General features: G+C 43.9%; 1 protein-coding gene across 8 annotated transcripts in view; it reads right to left on the bottom strand.

Annotated features, from left to right (window-relative positions):
- Positions 1-15,109: 15,109 nt before the first annotated feature.
- MPZL1 (myelin protein zero like 1) overlaps positions 15,110-27,124 on the bottom strand; it is a 65,778-nt gene continuing 53,763 nt past the window's right edge. For 7 of the 8 annotated variants that reach the window (XR_012419699.1, XR_012419701.1, XM_074005893.1 and 4 more), the window contains one exon: positions 15,110-18,140. Coding sequence is in view for 5 of the 8 variants with exons in the window: in XM_074005893.1 (XP_073861994.1) it covers positions 18,039-18,140 (102 nt within the window). In the remaining 3 variants the exon portion in view is untranslated. The remainder of the gene's footprint in view (positions 18,141-27,124) is intronic. The other variant, XR_012419698.1, reaches the window with a different exon arrangement.

The raw sequence follows: 27,124 nt of genomic DNA, 5'->3' as shown, positions 1-27,124 counted from the left end.
CATTATACATCTGTTCAAACCCACAGAACGCATAACAGCAGAGCGACTCAACGTAAACTACGGACTTTGGGTCAAAACGCTGTGTCAATGTGGGTTCGTCAATTGTATCACATGTACTGCTGTAGTGGGGAATGCTGTTAGCAGGTGAGGTTGTGAGTATGTAGGATCAGGAGCTATACGGGAATACTCTACCTTTCACTTAACTTTGCTATGAGTCTAAAACTGCTCTATAAATAAAGTTTATTAAAAACAAAACCAAAAATACCTAAAGCATATGTTGACCAGCTCCCTTTCCCTCCACAGAGCTAGGCTGCCTCATTCCCCAGTGCTTCTCCTGCCCTAGAAGTGCAGTGATGAGAACTGGTTTCAAAAAAAAAAAAAAGAGAGGAGAGCAGAGGGGAGGAGAAATGGGAAGAGGAGGAGAGGGGAGGAATGGGGGGGAGGGGGGAAGGGAGGAGAGAGGGGAGAGGAGGAAGAGGGGAGGAGAAAGGAGGGGGGAGAGGAAAAGGGGGAGGATCGAAGAGAGAAAGGAAAAAGCGAGAAAAGAGTATACTGCAATTTGAAGGTTAAGTTCCATGTGCCTGAATCCAGAGGAGCGTGGATCAGGTTTTGCAGAAACCCTGTACTTGGTTCCGGTTCTGACTATGCCACCACTTACGTGACCTTGGGCAAGTCCCTTTTTCATCAGTTTCCTCATCTCTAAACTAAGCGAGTTGTGATAAAATCCCTTCCCTCCTACATCTGGCTGTGATTCAGCCTCCTAACAGGATGGATGTGGGCGAACCTGCTCTTGGCCAGCAGGTGGCAGCACTGGCTCCTTACTGTGGCTGCAGTCAAACGAACCGTTCCTGGTCAAGCTCTGGAGGCTTTTGTCTTCAGACCTGCAGCCTCAGCACTTAGCACCACTGGGGCGCCCTTGGTTACCTACAGGAAGCTTCCAGCATGACGTCCTTGGGGCATCCTGGATAGAATTATTTTTAGGAGAAGGCAGACGTAAATAATCCACCAAGGATTCAGGAACAGGAATGAAAAAGTGATGTTTTTTTGTTTTGTTTTGTTTTGTTTTTGAGACAGAGTCTCACTCTGTCGCCCAGGCTGGAGTGCAGTGGCCGGATCTCAGCTCACTGCAAGCTCCGCCTCCCAGGTTCATGCCATTCTCCTGCCTCAGCCTCCTGAGTAGCTGGGACTACAGGCGCCCGCCACCTCGCTCGGCTAGTTTTTTGTATTTTTCAGTTGAGACGGGGTTAACCAGGATGGTCTCAATCTCCTGACCTGGTGATCCGCCCGTCTCGGCCTCCCAAAGTGCTGGGATTACAGGCTTGAGCCACCGCGCCCGGCCAGTGATGATCTTTTTTTTTTTTTTTTTGAGACGGAGTCTCGCTCTGTCACCCAGGCTGGAGTGCAGTGGCCGGATCTCAGCTCACTGCAAGCTCCACTTCCCGGGTTCAGGCCATTCTCCTGCCTCAGCCTCCCGAGTAGCTGGGAATACAGGTGCCCGCCACCTCGCCCGGCTAGTTTTTTGTATTTTTTTTTTAGTAGAGACGGGGTTTCACCATGTTAGCCAGGATGGTCTCGATCTCCTGACCTCGTGATCCGCCCATCTCGGCCTCCCAAAGTGCTGGGATTACAGGCTTGAGCCACCGCGCCCGGCCGATGATCTTTTAAAAATATTTTATTTTTGTCACGACCCCCATGCCTGTCAACTCAAAGGTAAAGGTATTGTTCTCATTCTCTATTTCTCGCACTATGACCAGTGTTCCTGCACAGTCTTCAGAAAGTGTAAATTAACAAGTTCATTAAATAATATTTTCTTTTCTTTCTCTTTTTTTGTTTTTTTTGAGATGGAGTTTTGCTCTTTTTGCCCAGGCTGGAGTGCAATGGCGCGATCTCGGCTCACCACAACCTCTGCATGCTGGGTTCAAGCGATTCTCCTGACTCAGCCTCCTGAGTAGCTGGGATTACAGGCGTGCGCCACCATGCCCAGTTAATTTTTGTATTTAAGTAGAGACAGTGTTTCACCATGTTGGCCAGGCTGATCTCCCACTCCTGACCGCAGGTAATCCACCCGCCTCGGCCTCCCAGTGTTGGGATTACAGGCGTGAGCCACCGCACCTGGCCAATAATGTTTTCATTTGATCATTTCAAGCTAATTCTTACAGACTACCTTGGAAGTAGAAACCTAATATTTATTGAATGAGTAGACAATATGGAGGTAAACAAAAATTACATAACACCAACTATACTAGTCAGGCTCTGCACTAGGGTTACAAAGAGAAGTAAGAAACACTCTGCATGGTGGTTACTGATGTGGGCCTGGGACCTCACTGGACTGGATCCAGTTGCTACTTCTTTGTGTCCTTGGGTAAGTGATTTAACCTCTTTGTGCTTTCTTTCCCTTGTTTGTAAAATGGGGATAATAATAGTATCCACCTCATAAGGTTGTTGTGGGTTAACAAGGTCTGGCTCTGTGTCCCCACCCAACTCTCATCTGGAGCTGTGATCCTTAGTGTTGGAGGAGAGGCTGCGTGAGAGGTGATTGGATCATGGGGGCAGGTTTCCCCCATGCTGTTCTCATGGTAGTGAGTTCTCGCGAGATCTGATGGTTTAAAAATGTTTGGCACTTCCACCCTCACTCTCTCTCTCCTGCTCTTCCATGGTAAGAAGGTACTTGCTTCCCCCCTTCGCCTTCCGCCATTGTAAGTTTCCTGAGGCCTCCCAGTCATGCTTCCTATTAACTCTGTGGAACTGTGAGTCAATTAAACCTCTTTTCTTAATAAATTACCTCGTCTCAGGTAGTTTTTAATAGCAGTGTGAGAATGGATTAATAGAACAGGTAAAGCACTCAGAATTCTGCTGGGGGAACAGATCATTAAAACACATAGCTATGAAGGGGCCTGGCACGCACCCTAACCTGGCTTTGGAAGGCTGGAGAAAGTTTCCTGAGAGAGGAAATAGGACTTAGCCAGGTGAAGAACTTTACAGGTTTGGGACACAGCATTTGGTGCTAGAGAAGTTTTGGAGCCTGGGTCCTCCCACTTGGTCTGGCTGGAACTCTCCTCAGCAAGGGGAGTTGTGTCTGATGACTAGGGGGCAGGCAGGAGCTGCATGCCCTCAGGCCTTATGGGCCAGGTGGTAGAGTTTGGGACCTTATCCTGCCAGCATTAGGAGGCACTGAATGACTTTCCCAAGTGCATGGACCATATTTCTGTTTTAAAAAGACCACCACTCTTGGCCAGGCATGGTGGCTCACATCTATAACCCCAGCATTTGGGAAGCTGAGGCAGACGGACTGCTTGAGTTCAGGAGTTAGTGAACAGTCTGGACAACGTAGTGAGGCCTCATCTTTTCCATTTAAAAAAAAAAAAAAAGTAGGGTCGGGTGTGGTGGCTTACGCCTGTAATCCCAGTACTTTGGGAGGCTGAGGCAGGTGGATCACTTGAGGTCAGGAGTTCAAGACCAGCCTGGCCAACATTGTGAAACCCTGTCTCTATTAAAAATACAAAAACAAAAAAACAAACAAAAAATTAGCTGGGTGTGGTGGCACACACCTGTAATCTCAGCTACTTGGGAGCCAGGAGAATTGCTTGAACCTGTGAGGCCAAGATTGCAGTGAGCTGAGATCATGCCACTGCCCTCCTGCCTGGGCGACGGAGTGAGACTTTGTCTAAAAAAAAAAAAGTAGAAGGACCACCATTCTTTCTCCAGAATGGGTTAGAAGACAGCTGAATCAAGATGAAGACTGGAAGATAGTTGCTGTTGCAAGCTTGGAATTAGGGTGGCCTGCAAGAAAGAAGTGTCAGTGGAGACAGAGATGAAGGTGTTGATTTGACAGATAATGGAGGAAGAACATATTGAAATCAGAAGTGGACTTTTTAAGGAGGATGCTCAAAATTAACCAATACATTCAGAAAGGCTAAGTAAACTAAGGACTGAACAATTTCAAGTATTTGCATGGTTCTCGTTACTTGCTAAATGGACTGTTATGTTTGTCCCTCCTGCTGCACTCCGAACCCCAGCCTTTCACCCCCACCTTTCCCTGGTCACCTGCTCATGATGTTTCCTATTTGTTAATGGTACCAGCCCCTGCCATCAATACTCCTCTCTTCAATCCCAGAGCCAGTCATATTTTGCCAATGCTCTTGAACATCTTCCTACATATTTCTTACACCCCTCCTATCCTCTTATTCCCATTGCTGCTGAAAATCCATTTCCTTCATCTCTGACTGAGCTCTGGAATGGCCACATAATTAAGTGGTCTCCTGATTTCAAACTTCCATCTGATTTCAGATTTTCAGCCATTGGTAGGATAAGCTTGCTAAAATACCAATCCCCACTTATTACTCTACTTCAAATCTGGCCTTCAGGATACATACCGATTTCTTAGCCTGGAAGGTGGGCTTTTAAGTCCTGGCTCAACCCAAATCCCCATGCTACAACCACACTGGTCCCACTCTCCTACCCTGACTGAACCCTTGTGACTCGTTGCTCCAGCTGGAATGTCTGTGCCAGAGTCTCACATGTTTCTGCCTCAAAGCACCTGCTTCTGACTGCCATGGGTTGGGTTTATCAGTTGGTCCCTGTTTTTCCCCCAGGCTCTTCCAGGACTGCCGCTGTTTGGGGCTGTCTCCTCTTTGAGCTCATCAAAGGCAGGGATGCTGTTGCTCTCATCTTTATTTTTAATTTATTTTTATTTTTTGGAGACAGGGTCTCGTTTTGTCACCTAGTCTGGAGTGCAGAGGCACAATGATCATAGCTTACTGCAGCCTTGACCTCCCAGGCTCAAGTGGTCCTCCCATCTCACCCTCCCGCCCTTGCCCCCAGCCCCCACCACCCACTATCCCTGAGTAGCTGGGGCTAATTTTAAAGTTTTTTTCTAGAGATAGAGACCTCATTATGTAGCCCAGGCTGGTCTCAAACTCCTGGGCTCAAGCAGTCCTCCCACTTTGGCTTCCCACAAAGTGCTGGGATTACAGGCACGAGCCACCACGTCCAGTCAGCCCTCATCTTTATATCCCAGAACTTGGCATAAGGTCAAAGCTCAGAAGATCTTCAGCAAGCTCTGTCTTGTTCTCAGATGCATCGTAGCACTTTGTAATGTGTGGGACATCATAGGCTATAAATTATATTGAGTGAGTAAAGAGTGTATGCTGTCCACCCACCAGAAAGTGTCAGCCACCAGACCACTGCTGTGAAGGGTAACTCCATCCCTACCATGAAAAAAGAAAAAAAAAGGCTATGGAGGATTCTGAGCTTGTGTGCGTATAACCTGACACAACTATCTAAAACGCTGCCAACCCCTGCGTGGTCTGCACCAGTGTCATCCAATAGAACATTCTGCAATGAAGGAAATGTTCTGTATCTGCACTGATCAATACGGTAGTCACAAGACACACATGTAGCCGCTGAACACCTGCAGTGTGGTTAATGTGACTAAAGATATACATTTTAAATGTTACTAATTTTCATTAACTTAAGTTTAGCTGCGTGCGGTGGCTCATGCCTGTAATCCCAGCCCTTTTTTTTTCTTTTTTTTTTGAGATGGGGTCTCGCTCAGTCACCCAGGCTTGAGTGCAGTGGCACAATCACAGCTCACTACAGCCTCCGCTTCCCGGGCTGAAGCAGCCCTCCCACCTGAGCATCCTGAGCAGTTGGGACTACAGGCGTGTGCCACCACACCCGGCTAATTTTTTGTATTTTTTTTTGTAAAGACAGGATATCACCGTGGCAGGCCAGGTCTCACTAACGCAGGACTCCATTACAACTCTCCCAGTTCTGACTGAGTAGCTAGGTTAAACGTTAAAGCTGATGGAGCCAATGCCCTTATACAAAGGGTGGAATGTAACAAAGAGCCCACCAAGAGTTGTGTCTAGGCTTTTCCTGGGCCTTGAAGCATGACAAGATAATGAAGAAATTCCTAACAGGACCCTTTTACAATTAAGCACGTTTTATTGGGGGTCTGAAGAAACTCCCCGGGCCTCCACAAACAAGTTTACTGGGGTCTAAAGGAACTCCCCAAACCTTCATGATTTAACAGGAGACAAGATAAGGGTAATCACCCCAGCAACTATACCTATTTAGATGAAGTAAATTTACTGAGGCTCCAGAAGAAGGTCTTCAGGATTCAGACCTTAGTGATAGATAAAAGTAGTTTATCACTTATGTCTTTAGATGAATGCACACTTACACATAGACATATAGCTTAGAAGGTATATACGCTCTGAAAAACTTTGTGATTTTGAGTTGGTCTGGCGATAATTTCCAGGCCTTCTCCCTGTAACTGGTTATAGAAATAAAAACTCTCTTCCTCCCCAGTTCATCTGCATCTCATTATTGGGCTGCGAGAAATAGCAGCCTGACCCTCAGTTTGGTTTGGGATCATCACCATGTTGCCCAGACTAATCCCAGTGAGAGGAGACAATATGCTAGCAGCCCTCACTCTCAGGGCCTCCTTGGCCTCCGGCCTCCACGTCCACGTCCACTCTGGCGGCGCTTGAGGAGCCCTTCAGCCCGCCAGGGCACCCTGGGAGTCCCTCTCTGGGCTGGCTGAGGCCGGAGTCTCCTCCCTCTGCTTGCGGGGAGGTGTGGAGGGAGAGGTGCGCGTGGGAACCAGGGCTGCGCTCACCGGCCGGTGTGAGTTCCGGCAGGCGCGGGCGAGGGCTCGAGGCGCCCCGCACACGGTGCAGCCGGCCACCCCCAGCCCAGGGCAGTGAGGGGCTTAGCACCCAGGCCAGCAGCTGCGGAGGTTGTGCGGGGTCCCCCAGCAGTGCTGGCCCGCCAGCGCTGCACTTAAATTCTCCCGGCGCCTTAGCTGCTTCCCAGCGGGGCAGGGCTCGGGATCTGCAGCCCGCCATGTCTGAGCTCCCCACCTGCAGCGGGCTCTTGTGCGGCCTGAGCCTCCCCGATGGGCGCCGCCCCCTGCTCCGTGTGCCGGGTCCCATCGACAGCCCAAGGGCTGAGGAGTGCAGGCGCCGCTGGGGACTGGCGGGCAGCTCCGCCTGCAGCCCTGGTACAGGATCCACTGGGTTAAGCCAGCTGGGCTCCTGAACTGGATGGGGACTTGGAGAACTTTTATATCTAGCCGGAGGATCGTATGTGCACCAATCAGCACTCTGTGTCTAGCCCAGGGTTTGTGAATACACCAGTTGGTACTCTGTGTCTAGCTCAAGGTTTGTAAATACACCAATTGGTACTCTGTATCTAGCGAACTAGCACTCTGTGACTCTGTCCAGCTCAAGGATTGTAAACGCACCAATCAGCACTCTGTCAAAATGGACCAATCAGCTCTCTGTAAAATGGACCAATCAGCAGGATGTGGGTGGGGTCAGATAAGGGAATAAAAGCAGGCTGCCAGAGCCAGCCAGAGGCAATCAGCTGGGGTCCCCTTTCACACTGGGGAAGGTTTATTCTTTCGATCTTTGCAATAAATCTCACTGCTGCTCACTCTTTGGGTCCACGCTGCATTTATGAGCTGTAACACTCACCACGAAGGTCTGCAGCTTCACTCCTGAAGCCAGGGAGACCACGAACCCACCGGGAAGAAAGATCGAACAACTCCAGACGCACTGCCTTTAAGAGCTGTAACACTCACCACCAAGGTCTGCAGCTTCACTCCTGCCAGCGAGACCACGACCCACCATAAGGAAGAAGCTCCAGACACATCTGAATGTATGAAGGAACAAACGCCGGACACAGCATCTTTAAGCACTGTAATGCTTACCGCAAGGGTCTGCAGCTTCATTCCTGAAGTCAGTGAGACCAAGAACCCACCAGTTCCGGACATACCAGCACTTTAGGAGGTTGAGGCAGGAGGATTGATTGAGCCCAGAAGCTCAAGACCAGCCTGGGCAACATAGCAAAATTCAGTCTCTACAAAAAATTAATTAAAAAAAAAATGTGGTGGCATGCATCTATAGTCCCAGCTTTCAGGAGGCTGAGGCCGGAGGACTGCTTGAACCCAGAGTTTGAGGCTATAGTGAGCTGATTGCACCACTGCACTCCAGCCTGGGCAACAGAGCAAGACCCTGTCTAAAACAATCAAACAAAAAAATTAAATGGCCACATGTAGCCAGTGGCTGCCAAATAGCACAGTGTAGGTCTGTGCCTAGCTGCATTAACCTTAACATGCCAAAACAGAACCACTGAAGGTTGAACTGAGATGTTTCTATAGCACAGAATGATATCAACTTGGATGAGAAGGGAGTTACCAATATATAAGAGAAAATATATCAGGCTGAAGAAGCAAACCCTTTTATCAACATGTAGTTATCCAGTTCTTGTGATTCCAGGATGTCAAATTAGTACTTAGTAACAGATTAGATATTAGTCTAATGCACAGGTACTACACTGGCTAAGCTGCTCCTATTTCTCTATCCTCTTTCATATGACCTTTTTGCCTCTACCGGAAGAACCTGCATTTTGCCATGACTTTAATGCTTGCCTACTGATGGGAGGAGGAGGTGTGAAGGGTAGTCATAGAAGAACCATAATCTAAAAGCTTGAAATGAATTTGAATTGACACAATTTACAATAGAAACCTCAAATTTTTTACTTTCTCTTACGGTATTTTTTAGAGAGGATATGGAAGAAGGCCAGTTATTTCCAGCCAAGTACAAGCTCTCCTCCTAAGTTTATTTCATGTATCTCCCTCGGGTATTTTTCTCTCTTGCTCAACCTCAATTAGTCAGCATTAAATGACTACCACGACCTCCTCTCCAAGAGCCTGGTGTGTCAGAGGGAGTCAGGCAGCACTCAGCCCTGTGGTATCCTTGCCAGCGAGGCAGTGTTGCTTCGTATTCCTGTAACCCCATGAGCTTGGTTCAGCTTCCTTGGCTGTAGGACACTGAGCAGTGTGGGACTTGCTGGCTGCTGGGAACTGTGTGTTCCACAGATGCTTGACATTCTTGGGACCCAGGTACTTGAGCAAGCTTTTCAGAAAGTTTTCCCTTCTTCAGGAATAGCTTTACAAGACTAAGGCTTTTTCTCAGATAGGAACGTCCAGATGCGTTATAGACAAACATCTGGGATTCTGTTGGGCTGGCAAGATCGTGGACAAGGTTTTGTAAAATGTTCCACATCCTTTTTTTTTTTTTTTTGAGATGGAGTCTCGCTCTGTCGCCCAGGCTGGAGTGCAATGGCGCAATCTTGGCTCACTGCAACCTCTGTCTCCTGAGTTTAAGTGATTCTCCCACCTCAGGCTCCTGAGTAGCTGGAACTACAGGTGCGCGCCACCACAGCTGGCTAATTTTTTGTATTTTTAGTAGAGACGGGGGTTTCACCATGTTGACCAGGCTGGTCTTGAACTCCTGACCTCAAGTGATCTGCCTGCCCCGGCCTCCCAAATTGCTGGGATTACAGGCGTGAGCCACCGCACCTGGCCAGATGTTCCATATTCCTATGGGTCTATTGTACATTCTAAGAGATTCCCTACAAAATATATTTAAAAGTTGTTTCTTTTCAAAGAAACTTTGTAATTTAAAAAATAATTCTATTCAAAGGCAGAGAAGGAACCAAAAATGTACTCTAGTATTGAAATTCAGTTTCCTTGGAGTCTTTATCAGAGAATGAGAAACCTCCGGCCTTAAGATGGTTTTTAGCTGTTCTATCCCCGACTCTCATAGCAGAGCAGTGACTCAGGTAAAAATACATGAAATTATTTAATGCCCTGAAGGGCAAAATAACCGGAATTTTGTCAGCCCCACAGCACGGAGGGCAAGGCTTGAAAGCAAATCTGCAAGACATCCTCTTCACAGAGGCAGGGAGATTTTAAAAAACAAACAAACCAACCAACCCAGTCCTTCCTTATATTCTGGAACACTGAAGGCTAGCCCCACAAAGCCCACAGTGAAGAAATGGATGGACAAACAAATCCAAAAGCCTGAGCCAAGAAGGGACAATAGCTTCACATTCTGTTTGCAGGAGGAAATGGAAGCTGGAAGCAGCAGTTCCCTGTGGACCCCTTTGAGCTTTACGTCTATGTTTTCTTCTTTGCAAACACAGCCAGGTCTCCCGTGGATTCTAGAGCTCCCTCCTGCCTTCCACTCCCAATTGTTTTTCTAATAACCCAAGACTCAGTCAAACTTGAGAGCAGCCAGTGTGCTCTGTGGCCAGCTCCTGATGGCTTTAGGAAGGATGTGAGGAGGGCAGGGGAGCTTGAGAGCCACTTTCATCGCTCTCAGATATTAGATCCCATTTCCAAGGCCAAGGACGTGACTGATTCTGGGTTGCCTCTCCGAACCTGCAAATTATTTATATTTGGCTTTTTTTCCTTAAAAGTTCATGAAGGCAAATGACAATTACAGCACTACTTGTAATAGACAGTAACAAAACAACTGGAAACAACCTATCCAGAAGTTCAGAAATGGTTTAAAATGCAAAGGCCGGATGCAGTGGCTCACGCCTGTAATCCCAGCACTTTGGGAGGCCGAGGTGGGCGGATCACCTGAGGTCAGGAGTTCGAGACCAGTCTGACCAACATGGAGAAACCCTGTCTCTACTAAAAATACAAAATTAGCCAGACGTGGTGCCGCATGCCTGTAATTCCAGCTCAGGAGGTTGAGGCAGGACAATCGCCTGAACTTGGGAGGTAGAGGTTGTGGTGAGCCAAGATCGCACCATTGCACTCCAGCCTGGGCAACAAGAGCAAAACTCAAAGAGAGAGAAAAAAAGAAATGGTTTAAAATATTCCAGCGCATCTACAAAAGAGAAAGGCCTGTAGGTACTATTATTTAATGACCTAGTTCTTCATGCTGAAACTTCTCTGCCGTAATGCTAATGAAGAAAGCAAACTGCACAGCACCATGATCCCATTTTGGGTTTAAAAATAGGCAAAAAAAAAGAAAAAAAAAAAAACTTTATCAGAACCATGTTTGGATCCTGATTGGAAGAAATCACTTGTAAAATGCCATTTTTTGAGATAAGGGAAACTTGAATACTAACTGGATAATAATATATAAAACCAAGGATTTTGTTTTTAAAATGTGTTTTAGAACAGATTTTTGTTAAATGTGACAAGATATTGTGATTATGTAAAAAAAAGTCCGCATTTTTAAAAGATGCACAATGAAGAATATAGGGGTGCACTTACATGATTTTGGGATTGGTTTTAAAATAATTCAGAAAAGAGGAAAAAAGAAAAAAGGGGCTGGATAAAATAAGTATTGAAGATAAGCGTATGGAGGTTGATTTTACCATTCTCTCTTCTTTTGTATATGTTTACATTTTTCTTTTTTTGCCATCTCACCAATTTAATAAAAAGTAGAATTTTCAATCAATCATCAGTCAATCTTTTCATTTCCAAAAGGATCAAATAACCTATGGGGCATAACAGAATCCATTTTTTTAATGTCTTCAAGGAACAACCAGAACGTTTTAAGCAATTTTCAGTATGATGATACAAATAATTGAAACAATTTTCTTTCAAGTTTCCTGTCTAACTGGGTATTTCAAACAAAAATGCTAATATTGCTGAAGTGAGTTGATACAGGCTCTGAAATCCCCACATCACTTGACACCTCTGGGAAATTTAAGTGGCCTTCATATTTCAAGCTCATTAATACCAATGGAAATCACACCTGCAATAACAGAGATGAACGTTCAGCACATAGGAACCTGGCTTTCCATCACTGATGGACAGGGTATAACAGAATGGTGACTCTAGGCTGTTATGTGAGTTGTAATTCCTGTCGTGTAGTTTTGTTACACTCAGCCAGTCATATACTTTTTTTACCTGTTTTGGGCAACAATAGGAATTTCTGAAATGGTTTTTGTGGAGTCAAGAGTAAGTCTGTGGTTGGCATTATGAAGCTCTCTGATGCCATGGCCAGAATCTCTACCTACCTACTTTCTCTGTCTAAATCAGGATACATCTATTATTGTATCACTGTAAAAAACTGAGACAGATCATAGAGCTGAACATAATCCAAGATACACATAAAGCTATGAGTAAAGTTAATGTACAAAGTGTATATGGAGTGTACAATCTGTGTACAGTGGTAGAAAATGACCCACAAATTTGGCTAGGACCTAGAGATTAGCAAAAGCAAAGAGACAAATACAATCAGTTACAAGTCAGTGCACACGATTAACATGAAACAAAATTTTCATAAGGAACAGTTTTCCTGGTATGTTAGTTGTTTTCACACTGCTATAAAAAATTCCGGAGACTGTAGGCCAGGTGTGGTGGCTCACACCTATAATCCCAGCACTTTGGGAGGCCGAGGTGGGTGGATCATCTGAGGTCAAGAGTTCAAGACCAGCCTGGCCAACATGGTGAAACCCTATCTCCACTACAATACAAAAAAAATTAGCCGGGAATGGTGGCGCATGCCTGTAATCCCAGCTACTCAGGAGGCTGAGGCAAGGGAATCGCTTGAACCCAGGAAGTGGAGGTTGCAGTGAGTCAAGATCGCGCTACTACACTCCAGCCTGGGCGACAGAGTGAGACTCCATTTCAAAAAAAAACAACAACAACAACAAAAAACAAAAACAAAACCTCAAGACTGGATAATTTATGAAGAAAAGAGGTTTAATTGGCTCACGATTCTGCAGGTTAACACGGGCAGCATAGTGTCTTTGGCTTCTGGTGAGGCCTCAGGAAGCTTCCAAACATGGCGGAAGGCGAAGTGGGAGTGAGGCTTCTTGTAGGGCTTCTCATGAGGCATCCCACGTGGCAGGAGGAGGAGCGAGAGAGCAAAGTGGGAGGGTGCTGCATATTTTTAAACAACCAGGTCTCGTGAGAACTCACAATCACGAGAACTTTACCAGCGAGGACGGGTGCTAACCCATTCGTGAGAAATCTACTCCCTGTGATCCAGTCACCTCCCACCGGGCCTCACCTCCAATGCTGGGGATCGCAATTCGGCAGATTTAGGCTGGGACACAGATCTCAACCCTATTATCTTGTGTTAAATCCAGAGAGATATTTGTGCTGTAGGTCTTTATAAAATTGAAAAATGTATGACAGAGAACAACGTTCTCAAAGGCATCCTGGCAGTAAAGTACAATAAGTAGCTTGTTTCCTAGGACTCTTTTTTATGACATACTTCAATGTAGGTTGATAGAATTATGTCAAAGAGGCTGGGCATGGTGGCTCACACCTGTAATCCCAGCACTTTGGGAGACTAAGGCAGGCATCTCTACTAAAAATATAAAAAATTAGCCCGGTGTGGTGGCGCATGCCTATAATACCAGCTACTTGGGAGGCTGAGGTGGGAGAATCGCTGGAACCTGGGAGGTGGAACTTGCAGTGAGCCAAGATCACGCCACTGCACTCCAGCCTGGGTGACAGAGCGAGACTGTCCCAAAAAAAATTTTTTTTGTTTTCAAATTATGTCAAAGGGCAATTTCATTAAAGTAATTCTTAAAAATACCAAAATATATTGAAATTTTTCATAACAAAATATCTTGACTATGCGAGAGGAAAGTGCAGGAGAAAACCCACCATAAGTTCCTACCACCAGCTCTACCAGTGCCACAGATGCCACTTTTCTCCCTGTGGCTGCTCCCTCTCCTTCCCTACACAGTGGGAAGATTAAGTCAGTGGTTCTCCAGTCCAGTTAGCACAGGAACCACCCAGAGGGGTCAGAAGGGAGCCAACTGGGATGAGAGAGTATCTGAGTTTCCTCTAAACACTGCTCAACTCAGCTCCCTCAGGGGTGGAAGCTGCTCTCATAAATAGTAAGTACATCTTTGGTTGGCAAGGCCCCGATGTAGCTTGGAAACCAGAGCCCTAGCAGATGGATGCCCTCTGACACTTACTGCTGACTTGGAAGGAATTGCAGATTTGACAAAAATGTGATTCTGTCACTCACTGCTGCCCTTGTGTGGTGGAGGACGCATCCCTTTTCTTTTTGTCACATCACACAAGATGGATGCTGTTCGCATGTGAGAATTACTCCCAGGGGAGTTCCTGCCAGCTGTAACTCGTCCACTCCCACTCAAGAACGCATTAGGTTTTGCAAGCCCGAAGTTATGCAAGGCAGGAGCTCCTTGTGAATCCATGGTAATTTACAAAATTACTAAGTCACTGTAAAGCCTCAATGTTTTATTAGTAACACATTATTTGTAACATAGTTCTCAACAAATTAAGTCAGCATATTGTCTTCCAGACTGAGGTTAAAACTCTCAGACATCTGTGCCTACCACCTAGACTACACTACCCTCTCAAGTTTGTCCCTAACCAGCTCCTAAGGGACTGGGAGAAAACTGCAACTGCATTTCAGGCACACAGCACATTCATTTGAGTAAGTGAGCAGTTTGGTTCTTCCCCTTGGTGTGAGAGCCCACAGGACATAGTGGCTAGGAACAAGGCTTTGATCAAACAGCGGCCCCAGGCCCAGCCCCTCTTCTCTGTACCTTATTAGCTAAGTGGCCTTGGGCAAGCCATATAATCTTTCAAACAATGGGATTAAGATTAGTACAATTACTATGAACTCACAGAAATAATAGAGCAAGAAATGCAAAGTGCCTGGCTCACACCAAGTATTTGGTAACTACTAGTTATTTCCATTCATGTCACCTGTCACCTCCGCCCTGTGGCAAGCTCCTTGAGGAGCTTTGTTTCCTTATGCTTAGCACAGTGCTTGGCACAGGACTGTTCTGTGTAGGTTGCTGAATGGATGAATCCTTCCACACTCATCCATCCAGGTAACATGTATTGAGCAGCTAAGTGCCAGGCACTGTTCCCCTTACTGCAGACGGAGCAGTGAACAAAACAGCAAGGTCCTGGCCTCGTGTTGACTATGTTCTAGTGGGGGAGAACAGACAAGTTAAGTGTGTACTGGGAGAGAGGGAGAGAAATAGAGCAACCAGAGCGGAATTGAGGGGGCTAGCAAGGCTGAGGTGGTGGGGGCGGGGGGCTTGCTCTTTTATATATCACAGAAGGTCTCCCTGAGGAGGTAACATCTGAGCAGATGCTTAAAGGAAGTCAGAGAGCAAACCACAGGATTATCTGCAGAAGGTGCTTCAGGCCCAGGGAACAGCATGTGCAAAGGCCCAGAAGCAGGTACATGGATGGCATTTTTGAAGAGAAGGCAGGTGTAGCTGGAATGGTATGAGTGAAGGGCGTATCTCTTTTTCTATTTTGGTCAAAATGAGCACACAACACAATCCAGAAATTGAAAAAGATGTATTAAAATATTCACAAAAATACAACTGAAAATCAAAAAATAATAATGAGCTTGATGGTTTTTCCCTAGCTGATACATTTCCATTGAAAAACTACAGATAGTTTGAAATTTCAATCTCTAAGTAATGTCTTTTGCATGCTCCCATACAGAATTAGCGCATAATTTTAAGAGGACTCTTTTTGCCAGGACGAAGACACGGAGAGGGCAGATCTGCCCTTTAGGCAACCCCAGTTTGTTATCTGCAGCCAGGCAAGGAGTGCTGAGGCACGGGGAAAAAGGGGAGCCAAAAGGGCTGGGTGTGCGGGGCTTGGGAAGAGGTCCTGCCCTGAGAGGCTCATCTCAGTGTGAGCAGCTTCCTCCAGGGAAACCCATCCTGGCAGAGTGCCAAGCTGGCAGCTTCTCTTGCCTGGGGAGAAGGTTGGTGAGAACTGGTGAGGATTCTCTGCCAGAATGCCAGGGCGCTGACAAGAGTTTGAGATGTCTGGTTGGGCAGGAGGCCAAAAAGTCAGGCTGGGGAAGGGGATGATCAGGGAGGAAACGGCCTCCAGGTGTCATTTGAGTGAGCGGCCCCCAGAGCACCAGCTTCACCAACACATGGTGCCGGCACTGCAAGAAGAAGTGAGGGCTCTTGCTCTTAGGGAGCACCGAAATGTTTCGTTTATTCACAGGAACTGTTGAGAAAGAAGTGAAAAAACAACGCCCCTTTTCTCTGTAAAAAAACGACTGTAAGGAAACATGACACAGGCCTGTCTACAATGTGTGTCCTCTGTACCTCAAAGCACAGCCTTGGTCCGCTATGTGGTTTTCACGGTGGCAAAGGCTCACCACGAGTCTCAGCTTGAAGGATGGTGACAATCTAACACCCTTCCCCTCCAAACACACATAAGACGCCTTCCAAAGTCTCCCATAGTTTTCAAAATAGATGCCCAAAAAGTTTTAGGATGCAAGGCAGAGTTGAGCACTTTGGGGAAATGTTTCAGGGCCAGCACTATGTCACTGTGTGTCACTCTCTCGGGCTGGGCTTATGAACATGGAAGGCAGCAGGGCAAGCATATTTTTCTCCATTCCACACAGAACAAAGAGCAGACGCTGGCCAGCTTCAGATGTATGTGGTGACCAAACCTGATCCCTGTTGACTCACACGGATGTGGCATGTAAGGTGGAGCGTTACAAGAATAACAAAAATAGCTCCTCAAAAAACAAAAGGCTTCATGTGTGGGACAGTTAGTTTTGAAGCTCATATGCCCTTTATCTTATCACCTTGTGCACACCTCGAAATCTCAATCCTGTTTTATTTCCTTTACGAATTCTCTTAGAACTCAGCCTTCAAACATCCCCAGAAGATGACAAGATGAGAAGAAAAAGCAGCAGTTCATAGTGGACTCCAAACTAGAGGGGAGGAAAGTAACATTGCCCCTCACTCCCACTCACCCCAAACACGTTCTGCAGACCATCTAGACCGTATTCTTCCCGTAACTGTGGGCTTTAGGACAATTTTAAAAGGGGGAAAATTAAAAAAGAAATCCAGAAAATGGGAGAAATGACAACATAAGTGTTTAATGATCTTCACCATGCTTTCCATTCCCAGTAAAAAGTAAAAACTCATAGATTTTAAGTGGGGTGGGGAGTAGTGAATGGGAGAAAACAAGTTTTAGGAAAGGACAGCCAAATTATCTAATCTAGGCTCTCATTGACCTCAACAGTCTTTGAGGCACCATGAAGCTGTTATAAAGCCATGACTGATGCTGCTTCTTGCTGGAAGCATGACTGACGCTTTATAAAGAAGGTGACTCTTGCCAGCTGCGGTGGTGCAACTATAGTTCGTTCCAGCTACTCGGGAGGCTGAGGAGGGAGAATCACTTGAGCCCAAGAGTTCAAGGCTAGTCTGGGCAACATAGTGAGACTCTACCTCAAAAAAAAAAAAAAAGAAAAGAAAAGAAAAAGAGAAAGAAAAAAAGCAAAAGAATGTGATTCTCTAGAGAGCAAGCTCTAGGATATTGGAGAGTGGCCGAGTGGCAACATAATGATCCCATTTCTGCCTACTTAGAAGGAAAGAAACTCCTCTCCTTTAGCTGTATGGTAACTGTTATTTCAAGCAGAAAGGACATCAGCAAAGAATAAAACCGATACCTTTTACTCTCCATTTTACAAAAGTTCTCAAGCAAAGCTTGGATTTTTCTACTTAATCAGTATTGATCCAACAGTATCCAGAATGAAGTGACCTTCGGCATTTATCCTTTGCTAATCTTGCATTATGAATCCAGAAATTGAAAGGACACATTTCAAGGGTGCAACTTAAAGTAAGTCTACACAACATGTAAGGCTAAAAATTGCCCCATATTTTAGTGAGAAAAACATCAAAAAAACTTCTCAAATTGTTTTCAAGTGGCATAGCCAATGGATGTTTTTTAAAAGCTGCAGACAAATAAATGGTACTGGTACTGTGTTAAAGGCTCCTGGGTATGCTTCCATCATAGCATCCCCATCCTCCAACTACAATAAATGCTAAGACTGATTAAGCCCTTAGATTAAAAGGCCATGTCTACTGCAAATACTACAGGATCTGCTATTGTCTCCATTAAGGCAAACCATTTCTAAATGATGGTGAAAGGAATGTTTCTGAAATCTCCCAATTGTAAATGACCTGAAAAGAAAGTACGAAAACAGCAAGACAATGGGTACATATGTAGAATCATATCATCTTTTCATCATGCAACACTGGCTCCTCACATGAGGAAGATTAAATAGAATATTTATACGTATCCTTTGTACACATCTTTCTCTCCCTCCGTGAGTACACATGGGCTTGTCCTTGCCTGGGTCTCCAAGGCTGCATGTGCAATGGGCTACATTTTCTGCACGAGAGTCCAGTTTGGTTTTGTTTCTTGCTGAGGATATGTTCTAGGTCTTCTCTTAATTTTTTCGGATATCCGCATACACCACAGACTCTGACTTGTTAATCTTGTCACTGTGATGTCCGCCGGAGTGGTCTAACTGTGCATATATGACTGGGCCCTGGAAAAGGGATGCAGAAGGATTAGAGGTTTGAAAAAGCTGGCAGTTCCTTCAGCTACAGGCATAGAAGCAATGATTAAAGTGATCACATCAGGGTTCCAAAGCAAAGACTTCCCTCTTTTGAATGTCTTCAGGAAGACTTCTTATGGATGATATGTCCAGGACTGACTTTGAAACAAGATTGGACATACGTTGACAATAGTTAAAGCAGGTACATGGGGCTCTGTTACATTATTCTTTCAAACCTTTTTATTATATTTTATTTTTATTTATTTATTTATTTTTGAGGTGGAGTCTCGCTCTGTCGCCCAGGCTGGAGTGCAGTGGTGTGATCTCGGCTCACTGCAAGCTCCACCTCCTAGGATCACGCCATTCTCCTGCCTCAGCCTCCCGAGTAGCTGGGACTACAGGCGCCTGCCACCACGCCCGGCTAATTTTTTGTATTTTTAGTACAGACAGGGTTTCACTGTGTTACCCAGGATGGTCTCCATCTCCTGACCTTGTGATCTGCCCACCTCAGCCTCCCAAAGTGCTAAGATTACAGGCGCAAGCCACAGTGCCCGGCCTCAAACCTTTTTGATGTTTGAAAATTTCCGTAATAATATAATATTCCTTCTTAGGAATATCTCTTATCTTTTTTTTTTTTTTTTTGAGACGGAGTCTCGCTCTGTCGCCCAGGCTGTAGTGCAGTGGCCGGATCTCAGCTCACTGCAAGCTCCGCCTCCTGGGTTTACGCCATTCTCCTGCCTCAGCCTCCTGAGTAGCTGGGACTACAGGCGCCCGCCACCTCACCCGGCTAGTTTTTTGTATTTTTTAGTTGAGACGGGGTTTCACCGTGTTAGCCAGGATGGTCTCGATCTCCTGACCTCGTGATCCGCCCGTCTCGGCCTCCCAAAGTGCTGGGATTACAGGCTTGAGCCACCGCGCCCGGCCTAATATCTCTTATCTTAATAGCTATTACAGAAATCCTCACCTCTTTCCATTGGGGTAAGAGTCTTAAGGACTAAGATGGGAACTTCCACCCACCTGAGACCCACAGAAATCATGAGCTTCAGAATGATCAATCCATGCAAGAAACCAACATATTTGGTGCCACCCAAAGATACAATCAATTTAATCTGGTCACATTATACAAATAGGTATAGTTTTAAGCAAATAGTTTAAAAGCATTTCAAATATTCTTCAATACAACTACTTACAGCATAATTCTTTTAGTCTGAGCCTATCGTGACCAATACAAATATTGCTTCCTTGATTTCTAATATTAGATAACTGTTCTTCCTGTTTTAAAATAAAATTAAAAAGAAAAAACAAAAAACCACAATCTACACAGATAGAAAGAAAACCCCTAAATGGAGTAAAGTAGAAAAGATCCTCTTCTTAGCCTCAGCAGTAAGGAAGAGGTTACAATTCCAGGGAATTGTCAGGGTCCCATCCAGGAGAGCAAGGGAAGGCTGGATGGCCTGGGGGCAGAGCGAATTCCCTAACTGTTGGGGGAAGAGGTCAGATAGGTGGCTGCACTTCATGACTCTTTCCGTTCAGACTCTTAAAATCGTAAACAACAACAAAATAGCCCTGGTTTTAAAAGAAAAATTTAATATTACCCAGTGTCAACTTTTCTCCCAATCTAGGGGAACTCTCCTTGAGAAGTCTAATAATGTGCTTAAGCTTTCACTTTTGAAATAATAAGCTCAGTAGCCAAAAGCACATGGTTTAAAATAAACACACTTGCCCTCATCCAGGAGCCCTAACAACCTGTGTCCTTAGTGTGTAACCTGGGGTTCTGTGGAGTTCAGGTACTCCAACGTCTACAGAAGGGACAGGCCCAGTTGTAAGAGCTATACAATGGTGCATCGAAAAACAGAGTTAGAAAATAACACTCGAGGACTAGATCCATTTGAATGTTGGCAGATCTGCAGTCTGAATTACGATATCGTCTTTGTTGAACCTTAGAGAAGAGCACTGGTCATGTGGTCCTGGGCATATTTGTAAATTTCTAAGCACAAGTTTCTTCATCTCTAAAATGGTATTACTAATAATATCTACATTTTTGTTTTTTGTTGTTATGAAAATTAAATAAGATGATACCTATAACTTAGGCAGTGTCTCACAGACAGCACTTAATACATGTTAGTTATTATTATGAACGTCTTGTTACACAAATACATTTTAAAATGCACTAAGGTAACTGATCAAGTAAATTAACTGATCAAATAAACAAACTCTGTGTGTTTATCTTTAGTCTACAATGGCTGTCATGGGTAATATTAACAGATCACATGGTTAATAATCATACAGACCCTCTATATTCATCTCAGAAAGCTGCAAGTTAAATGCTAACCCCACCAACAAACAAAAGGAAGTTAAAAAGACTGTTTTCGGCCGGGTGCGGTGACTCACGCCTGTAATCCCTGCACTTTGGGAGGCCGAGGCAGGCGGGTCATGAGGTCAGGAGATGGAGACCATCCTGGCTAATATGGTGAAACCTCGTCTCTACTAAAAATACAAAAAAATTAGCCGGGCGTGGTGGCGGGTGCCTGTAGTTCCAGCTACTTGGGAGGCTGAGGCAGGAGAATCGCGTGAACCCGGAGGCGGAGCTTGCAGTGAGCTGAGATCACACCACTGCACTCCAGCCTGGGTGACAGAACGAGACACCGTCTCAAAAAAAAAAAAAAAAAAGACTGTTTTCTACTAGGAACAGAATGAAAACTAACTGTTCCCTGGTAACAGCTATTTCAAAGAATAGGACAGACCTCCCAACATTAAATTATATACATTTTTAGATAATAAAACCCCATATCATAATTCCTAAAAACTCACCAAGAGTTTTAGGGTATGTTCATGGGAGAAGGGGTTTACAATGTGTGACTGACTGCACAAATGGCTACAAACTCTTTCCTTCACTGCGTCTTACTCTTTGCAACATAATGCTGTAGGTCCTTCCATCAAGAGTAGAAATCTGTTTCTCTACCCTTACTGAATCTGGGCTGATCTTGTGACCAGCTCCGACTAACAGAATGAATGAGGCAGAAGTAACGCTGTGCAGTTTCCATACCCAGACCTCAACAGACTTTGCCGCTTCCACTCTCTTACTGATCTTAGGATCCACATAGCCACTATGACCATGTGAAGATGCCCAAGTTAGCCTGATGGCTGATGAGAGACACATGGCCAAGCTGTCCTCTCTCTGCCTGGTCAACAGCCTGACAATGGTTAGATTTAAGTGAGAGACCACTGTAGACTGTCCAGCTACCATTCAAGCTTCTAGCCAACTGCAGATGCACAAGCGAGCCAGCAGAGATCAGCTGAACTCACCCAGACCAGAATCTGCTCAACCAATCCATAGAATGGGAAGTCAAATAAATGGTGGCTGTTTTAGGCCACTATATTTTCAGGAGTTTGTTATGTGGCAGTAGATAATCGATATGCTATGTGAGTAGAAAAGAATGAGAACAGAGAAAGTAAAGAGGAAAAAGAACACAGAATTATCTCTTAGTCTGTAAACGTTAAAATATCAATGAGGTCTTTCATGTAAGACAGTACTGTCTTTCATGTCAAAAGAATACAACTATCTGTTGAAAGTAAATGGAAAACATTGAAGAAATCCCTTCCTGCTGATGGACTTGGTATTCTTCAAACTGTTTACCACTGCCTGTTATCCTCATTCCTCTTCCCCCTTAGAATAAAATAAGGTCTTAAGTCAGGAATTTGCTTAACTTCCTAGAACTTGACAGAACGTAGGTGCTAGATGAAGGGATGGATGGAATAAAGGATGCAGAGAAATTGCGGATGTAGGTTGAGATTCGGGTCTGCTGACAGATCACGCTCGATCTAGAACACCTCCATGAAGTCTGATTCTGAGTGCCCTTTAGAGGTGGAAGGAGCCCTGAGTCTCTATGGAACATGCCTCAGCACCTCGATTTTGAGGGCAAATTAGGCTGCTGAGGAATTCAAGAGGATCCTCTGAACCACGATCAACTTTGAAATGAACCCACCATTGCTAAGACGTTCACTTTTGGGTATGCAAGAATAAAGAAGGAAAACAACAACAAAACCTACATTAACCTAGCTGTTTTCACTCTACCTCTTGGTACTCACCCTCCCCACCCTCCACCTCATTTATTTATTTTTGCTTTTACACAAAGAATTACAACAATAAAGTGAAAAACTACTCGGAATATGTTTTCAACTACTTTCTACATGAATAGGCCTGAGCTACTGAAAATGTTTCAAGAAACACATTGCTTAATATAGGCCTATTATTTTAGTTACAACTAGAGATAAAATTACCTCTGAAGTTTCCTTGTACCAAAACTAATTATTTATTCCAATAAAAAACCATACTGGTGAAGGTTGGAGGAGAATGTCCAGGAAGAAAGGATTCTAGAAGAGCAAAAAGACCTGCTTCTAGATACAAATTAACTGCTCAGGAGTCATTATGCTGCGTCCTGTAGTACACCTTTCATAGTCTCTGTAGCTTGTAGCCCCATTTAATTTGATTCTAGTCCTTCAGGTGTTAGAGAATCATTCCCAACATCCTAGCATGAATCACTAAGAGAGAACATCTGCTTTTACCATATGCTCATTGACTATTGACAGAACACCTTTTTTTAGTATTTATTTCACTGTTTTTTAAGTAAAATATAAATATGAAACACAGCTATGTATTCTGACTTTGAGATAAATGAGACAAATACTGATGATCAAAGTGGAGGTGAAAAAAATTGGACAGGATAAAATATACACGTGCCTTAGAACTAGACAGATCTGGCTCAGCCACTAACTACTGACCTTGAGCAAGTGACTTGCCTAACTAAGCCTCAGTTTCTTCATATGTAAAATAGGGACAACAAAAGAACTTACCCTGGAGGACTGTTGTGAGGACTAAAGGAAAAATGCACAAAACTACTTCTTGAAACATTACCCTATCTATGCTATGCACTATAGTTGACAAATACATAAATATTCCATTCAATCACTGTTTAACAACATAACCCAAAAACCTACCTTCTGCATACAAAGCATCAACGATATCCAGAAAAGGATCTGGAAAACCAACTATTCATCAAATACATATACAAAAATTACTTTATACCAATCTCATTCAAAACTAAGCTTCACAAAGAAAAAAAATTTTCTTATCTTTTCCCCAATGCCTTAACACTCTAGGTAGTGCCTATCTAACACAACACCTTCCCAACCCGGCCTCCCACTCCACTTTGCTGGAAGACCCCTAATTTGGTTCTGATCTTTACTCTCCCTTTGCTCAGGTAGACCCCACCTTCCTCTGCCCTAGGAGTGAATCAGAATGGCATCAGCTTCTAAGCCACAATGCTGGAAGCCAGAACAATCAGCAATGCCTCAAAATGATGAAGGAAAATGATTTACAACCTGGAATCCTACCCAACCTGATTAGCAATCAAGTTTGAAGGAGGAGAGTAAAGATAATTTTAAAGGTGTTAAAAACGTATTAATTATCTCACAGTTTTACAGGTCAGAAGTCTGAAATGTGTTTCACTGTGTTAAGATCAAGGACTGCATGCCTTCCACAGGCTCCAGGAGAGGATCCGTCTCCTTGCTTTTTCCAGCTTCTGGAAGCTGCCTGTATTCCTTGGTTATGAGTTCTTCATCTTTAAAGTCAGCAGTACAGCATCTTCCAGTCTTTCTCTGATGCACACCTTTCTGCCTCCCTCTTCTAACGACCTTTATGGTTACCATGGAGCTACCCAGATAACCCAGGAAAATCTCCCCATCTCAAGGCAATTTAATCACATCTGCCAAGTCCTTTTTGATATGTAAGGTAACATATCCTAAAGAATCCAAAGATTAGAATGTGAACCTCTTTGTGGGGCCATTATACAGTCTACCATGCAAGGTCTCAGAATTTTTTTACCTCCTGTGCATTTTTTTTCTCACAGGCACAGGCTGAAGAAATACAAATCTTCTCATGAGTAAATGTATTTTAAATGAAGACTCAATCAATTTGTACAAAGTGCCAAGAACATAAGTATAGTCTTCAAATTATAAAACCCCCATGAGATGAGAAAATAGCCACCATTAGCAAGAAATACAGAAACAAAAACCGTAGTCAGATCAATAAAGACTACAGACACTGAAATGATCAGTTTTGAGGTATAAAATAAGAATATTTAATATGCTTAAATAAATAAGATAGTTGAAAATATAATGAAGTTATAAGGAACTATCAAAATTAGTCAGGTATATTTAAAAAAGAACCAAATAAATTTTCTAGAAAATAAACCTATAATATGAAATTGAAGTTTAAAAACTTTAAAAAGGGGCTAAACAGTAGACTAGTCACAGCTAAACAATTAGTGAATGAGGGCAGATGAAGAAATTATGCAGAAAATGGCAGAAAGACAATACGATGAAAGATATGCAAGAGAGGCTAAGAGACTTAGAGCATAGAGGCAGTACAATACACATATAATCAGAGTTCCATAAAAAGATAAATAGATAAAATGCAGAAAGGAGAAATTCAAAGAGATTGTGACTGGAAATTTTTTATAATTTATTAAAGATATCAACCTTAAGACTCAGGAGGTCCAATGAAATTACAAGCAGATGCAACAAGGAATAATTTATAATTAAATAGTATATAAAATGCAGAACACCAAAGGCATAAAGAAGATCTGAAAAGCAGCCAGAGAGAAGAGACAGATTACCTACAGGGAAACAATGAGAATGTCAGCCGATTTTTCCACAGCTCTTCTCTTAATTATTTCTATCTGTTTATGTTGGGTTTAATTTGCTCTTCTTTTTCTAGTTTCTTCAGACAGAAGCCTAGATCATCAGTTTTAGAGCTTCATTTTTTCTAATATAAACAGTTAATGCTACAAATCTTCAAAGTACTTCTTTAGCTATATCTCACAAATTTTGATATGTTGTTATTTTCACTCAGTTCAAAATATTTTCTAACTTTTCTTGTAACTTCTTGTTTTACTCATGGGTTATTCAATTTTGAAATATTTAAGACTTTCCAGGTATCTTTCTATTGTTTTCTGTTTAATTCCATTGTGGCCAGAGAACATACTTTATATGATTCCAACCCTTTTAAATTTAATGAGAATTGTTTTATGGCCCAGAATATGGTCTATATTTGGTTAATTTTCATGTGTACTTAAAAAGAGTAAGAATTCTGCTCATCCATCTGTTTATCTGAGATAGGGTCTCACTATATTGCCCAGGCTGGTCTTTCACTCTTGGGCTCAAGCAATCCTACTTTAGCCTCTCAAGTTGCTGGGACTACAGGTACACACCACTATATCTGGCTTATGTGTTTTATTTTTTGGTTTCTTTTTATGCCTGGTAGTTTTTGTTTTTTTGGTTTTTTTTTTTTTTTTTTTTTTCTGAGATGGAATCTCACTCTGTTGCCCAGGCTGGAGTGCAGTGGCGTGATCTCAGCTCACTGCAACCTCCGCCTCCCAGGTTCAAGTGATTCTCCTGCCTCAGCCTCCTGAGTGGCTGGAATTACAGGTGCACACCACTACGCCTGGCTAATTTTTGTATTTTTAGTAGAGATGGGGTTTCACCATGTTGGTTAGGCTGGTCTCTAACTCCTGACCTCGTGATCCGCCTGCCTTGGCCTCCCAAAGTGCTGGGATTACAGGCGTAAGCCACCGTGCCCGGCCATTCCTGGTAGTTTTTGATTGGTGCCAGATATTATAAATTTTACATTGCTGGGTGCTGAATTTTGTTGTGGCATAGAGTGTTGGACTTTGTTGTAAAATGCAACTAAATTACTTTTGGATTCGTTTGATTCTTCAAAGTCTTCCTTTTAAGCTTTGTTATGGTGGGTCCATAGCATCCTGTATTCTGGTGCTAATTTAGCCCATTTAGGCATGACCATTTTGAGAACCCCAACCAATATCCTGTGTATTTTAAGTCTGTCTACTCTGGCTCTTAGGAACGCAAACTAGTCCCAGACCTGTGTGAGCCCCAGGCATTGTGCAACCCATTGCATTTCAGGTACTTCTTCCCCTAGTTTCAGAGAGTCTTCTCCTCTGTGTATACAACTCTGTAATCAGACAAAGACTCAAGGGGACCCTGCTCCAGATCTCTGAAGTGCTCGTGCTCATCCTAGCACGTTCTCTCTATGGTTCCTTCTTTGGTACTCAGCCTCATAAATCCTAGCCTCCTTGACCTCCCCAAATTCTGATTTCTGCCTTCTCAATTCAGTGAGACAGCTGGGCTCGGTTTCCATTTTCCCCACCTACACTGCAGTGTGGGAACTGCTTCAAGGCGGTACACTGGGGCAATAACACAGCTCACATTGTCTGTTTCCCTTCTCTCGGGGATCACAGTGCTGCATAATCCGTGTTCCACTGTCTTGAAAACCATAGTTTCTTTTTCTTTTTTCTAGCTTGTTTTCAGCAAAAAAGCAACTTCCATAGTGCTTCAAGGGCGGAAGAAAAATGTTACAAGGCTTTTTTAGATGCTATGCCTATGTGTAACTTTCATGTCTTCATTCACAACCCTATTCCTGTTCACAACCCAAATTAGTAGACTGAGGTATCTGATGCATATTATGTAATCTGAGAGAAAGACAGACAGATAGACTGAATAGGAACAAGTAATGAGCTTGATGCTGTGGTAGAGAACATAATGTCTGGACACCTGGGTTCTAGCCCCAGTTCTGTCACCAACTAGGTGTGTGCTTTTAGTAATTTAACATCACAATGCCGTAGTTTCCTCACCACATATAACAACTATGGAGTAAGACTATGGGCACTTTCCCCACAACACTGTTACTCTCTTTATTTCCTCTAAAATCCATTCCCACCAGCTAACACCTTTTTAGGACAAAGCTATAACTGGCCAAATTCTTTAGCATGCATTCTACCCCAGAAGAATCAAACTGAATGAACAAAGCTATGGAATTTTTGCCAAGCCACAATTATAATTAAAATACGATAGCCAAAACACACAAAGCTAGATTATATGCCAACTTCCAAATAAAACCT

The sequence above is a fragment of the Macaca fascicularis genome, chromosome 1, assembly GCF_037993035.2.
Source record: "Macaca fascicularis isolate 582-1 chromosome 1, T2T-MFA8v1.1".
Classification (NCBI taxonomy): Eukaryota; Metazoa; Chordata; class Mammalia; order Primates; family Cercopithecidae; genus Macaca; species Macaca fascicularis.
The sequence above is the reverse complement of the archived record's forward strand: the minus strand, read 5'-3'. Positions and strand labels throughout refer to the sequence as shown.